Source organism: Setaria italica, chromosome III (genome assembly GCF_000263155.2).
Source record: "Setaria italica strain Yugu1 chromosome III, Setaria_italica_v2.0, whole genome shotgun sequence".
NCBI lineage: Eukaryota > Viridiplantae > Streptophyta > Magnoliopsida > Poales > Poaceae > Setaria > Setaria italica.
The window spans coordinates 2348989-2352790 of NC_028452.1; the positions used below are offsets into that span (position 1 = coordinate 2348989).

At 46.5% G+C, this 3802-nt stretch overlaps 1 protein-coding gene across 1 annotated transcript; it reads right to left on the reverse strand.

The window, feature by feature from the left end:
• Window positions 1-1759, reverse strand: LOC101783467 (glutathione S-transferase 4). Its single transcript, XM_004960228.4, has 3 exons — window positions 1390-1759; window positions 1229-1277; window positions 1-595 (listed from the first exon to the last, which is right to left on the reverse strand). The coding sequence occupies exons 1-3, from the start codon at window positions 1540-1542 to the stop codon at window positions 135-137; spliced, it is 663 nt and encodes a 220-aa protein (XP_004960285.1). The 5' UTR covers window positions 1543-1759; the 3' UTR covers window positions 1-134.
• Between the last annotated feature and the right edge of the window lie 2043 nt (window positions 1760-3802).

Consider the following 3802-nt stretch of genomic DNA (forward strand, 5'->3'; position numbering starts at 1 on the left):
GTCATAAATTTTTGTGATCCTCTATGAGAAAGTTGGAATGAGGGTGTAAGTACAAAACAAAATGTAGCGAAAACATCATTCATCGATACAATCAATCCCACAACACACAAGCGAAAGCACAGATACATTCCATATCACACCTCCTTGGCCGCCCCAAAATCCAGCGGCATGAATGCCGCCACCTTCCTCGCCGCCGGCCGCGCCGCGAGCTCCTCCCACCACGCCTTGACGTGCGGGTGCGCGTCGAGCACCGCGGCGTACTCGGTGGCCATGAAGTAGTGCACCATCGTGAAGTGGCTGAGGTCGGCGAAGCTGACGAGGTCGCCGGCGAGGTACCTGCTCTGCGCCAGCCGCGCCTCGTACACCTCGAGCACCTTCTTCAGCTTCTCGACGTTCTCGTCGATGACGGCCTGGTTGCGCGCGCGGCCGAGGAAAGGCGCGAAACACTCCACGGAGATGGCGCCCATGGCCGGGTGGAGCTGGTGGGCCTCCACCTCCAGCCACACGTCCACCATCGCGGACCTCTCGAGGTTGCCTTCACCTAGGAGCTCCGGCCTGTACTTGCGAAGAACGTGCCTTCCGATTGCGCGCGATTCTGATAAAGAAGGAAATATGCATTGAGAACTCTATGGTGCTCCTTCTTTTCTCTGAATTTTTTGTTGATCATGAATTACAACTTTTTTGTCCCTTCGATTAATATCCAGCAGATACTAATATAATATGTTTTAAATGGATTAGTTTGCTATCCTGAACAATTCGTTTTACACAAAATATTGGCTCGATTTAGTCCACCAAACCATTTAAATTGGGTCCAGTTAATTGGCTCAAAAAGTTACCTGTTCTATTTCTCCTCGTACGAGTTATACATCATGTTAAAATTTTATGAGCTGATACATACGACATCATCACCTACGTTGGGAAATGTCTTTGATAATTTTCCATAGTTACTTTTCATGTCTTGACGGCTAAAATAATATCTGGTGGCCCATGAATATCTTATTCCGTAGCGTCATGAGGATATACATGGGGGGCTACTAAAACCTGAAATCTACAACTTACAGACAACTTGATCACGGCTAGAATTCGTCTACAGCTTAATTAGAATTCGTCTACAGCTTAGAATTCGTCTACAGCTTAATTAGAATTCGTCTACAGCTTAGAATTCGTCGATTAGGTATATCAAGCAAAGAAGGGTGAAAAAAAAAAGGGATGGACTGAATGAACGTACCGAAGACGGTGAGGTCTCCGTCCTCAAGAACCGGCACCTGACCGAACGGCTGCAACAACAATAGGCACGAAGAGGGGCAGCTCGATCGTGTCAGTTAACCCACGGAGGGGCGGCGGATGACAAGCGGCCGGCTCAATTTGCAGCGTTAGAAACGTACGTACGTTCATGGCGAGGTGGTCCGGGCGGTGGTGGTCGCCGGCGTAGCGGCTCATGGGGACGAGCTCATACCCGACGCCGGCCTCCTCCAGGCACAGCAGCGCGCGCGACACGAACGGCGACATCGCCCACCCGTGCACCTTCATCACAGCCGCCATCGCCCGCCGCAAGCACCGTGCACGTACCCTCCGCCGTTTACCTGTCGTGCTCCGATCAGCTCGTCGCGGGATCTGTTACCTCAGGTGAACCTTTGGGCAGGGATGGCTGGCTGGGCTTGGGAGAGACGACGACGATGCGCTTCTTCTTCTAGTAAACGCCGGAGGTGTTCGGTCAGTGGTGTGTGTGCTTCTCTTGGTTCGCTTGGCTAAGGCTGCGCCCGCGGTCAGCGTCCATTCAATTCACCGGTGCTCAGTGGTCAGCCGTAGACCGGTGCATACCCAGTCCGCTCAGCCGACGCGTTGTCCGTCGGTTCGAGCCGAGTCCTGGAGCCGCGAAATGACGGATACGCGAAGCGGTGCCAACCGACGGATTGAGGCAACGCACCCTGAACTTTGTTTGGATACTAATTAGAAGTATTAAATATACTCTAATTATAAAACTAATTGCACAGATAGAGTCTAATTCGCGAGATGAATCTATTAAACCTAATTAGTCCATGATTTGATAATGTGGTGCTACAGTAACCATTTACTAATGATGGATTAATTAGGCTCAATAGATTCATCTCGTGAATTAGTATAGGGGTTCTGCATTTAGTTTTATAATTAGCTCATATTTAGTCCTCCTAATTAGCGTCCGAACATCCGATGTGACCGTCCTATTTTAGTACCTCGTATCCAAACCACCCCTGAAGCGGTTTCCACGCGTGACACCGAACGGACTGGGTATGCACCGGATGCGTTTTGCATCCAGTCCGCACCCCAATTTTCTTCCGTAGACCGGTAGGCGATAGCTAGTAAGCGCGTGACGCCATTCCTTGCGCTCGATCGGCTGTTGACATGGTCGCACGCATGGAGCGAGAGGGAGCCGGTTGCTCTGCAGTAACTGCACACATACTTCGCCGCTGCTAGTAGTTAGCCGGTGGCCTTTAAGTTTTACCTAGCGGACGGATGGGCGCTCTGGCATTTCCTCCTCTCTCTTGACTCTAGCCAAGTCTCCATGCCTTCGTCACGGCCGCGTCGAAGCTGTTGTGGACGCAGCACACGGCATGCATGTACCTATGACACGCTTGTGCAGGGCTTCTAATAAGCCAGGGTTTGTTGGATGAGTTTTTTTTATATGGTTCATTAGAAGGGGTAACCAAGGTTTATTGGATGAGTTTCTTATGGTTCATAAAAAGGTATCAAGGTTTTGTTGGATGAGTATTTTTTTATGGTTGTTCATGCATTCATACGAAGGTACCAAGAAGTACTAAATTAAAATTATAATGTGGGATTTGGTACATAATTTTTGGTACTTGCGTTAATATATAAATTTTAGTTCGTCTCAAGATGGGATGATGGGAAAAGTTTTTTTTTCCAACGCAAAATACTCCTAATTGGTCGTGTACTTCTTAGTGGTCCAACGAACGTGCACTGCAACACAGTTTCAAACATATAGCCCCGTTTGGATACCTCGTGCTAAAGTTTAGCACATGTCACATCAGATGTTTGGATACTAGGAGTATTAAACATAGACTAATTAAAAAAATTAATTGCACGGATGGAGTCTAATTCGCGAGACGAATATATTAAACCTAATTAGTCCATGATTTGACAATATGGTGCTACAATAACCATTTGCTAATGATGGATTAATTAGGTTTAATAGATTCATCTCACGAATTAGCATAGGGTTCTGCAATTAGTTTTATAATTAGCTCATGTTTAGTCCTCCTAATTAGCATCCGAATCCGATTTGACTCTTGCTGATGTAGCTATCTTGGAAACGTTGAAATAAAATCCTCCACTATTGGCCTAACGTCAAGGTCAGATGCGAACTGCCAAGATAGTTTCAAACATAGTTTCATTTACTCTTGCTAATGTGGCTATCTTGAAAACATTGAGGCCTTGTTTAGTTCCCCCTTTCCCAACTTTGGCACTATGCAAAAAGAAGATTCCTCATCATATCAAACTTGCGGTACATGCATGGAGTACTAAATATAGACGAAATCAAAAACTAATTGCACAGTTTTGTTGTACTTTGCGAGATGAATCTTTTGAGCCTAATTAGTCAATATTTGGACAATAATTCACAAATACAAACGAAATACTACAGTTGCGCATTTATGGCAAAATGCAAACTTTGCCACTCCCAATTTGGGAACTAAACAAGGCCTGAAATGAGATTCTTCACTGAGGCCTTGTTTAGTTGCCCAAAGTTCGGAGGTGCAAAATTACTGTTATAGCACTGTAGCACACTGTAGCGTTTCGTTTGTAT

Bases quoted from the DNA above. Each gene is read 5' to 3' on its own strand.
- LOC101783467 (XM_004960228.4), bottom strand. From the start codon at position 1,542: ATGGCGGCTGTGATGAAGGTGCACGGGTGGGCGATGTCGCCGTTCGTG. The intron at 1,278-1,389 runs GTACGTACGTTT...TTGTTGTTGCAG, and splicing joins CGGACCACCTCGCCATGAAC to CCGTTCGGTCAGGTGCCGGT. The intron at 596-1,228 runs GTACGTTCATTC...CTTCTTTATCAG, and splicing joins CGGAGACCTCACCGTCTTCG to AATCGCGCGCAATCGGAAGG.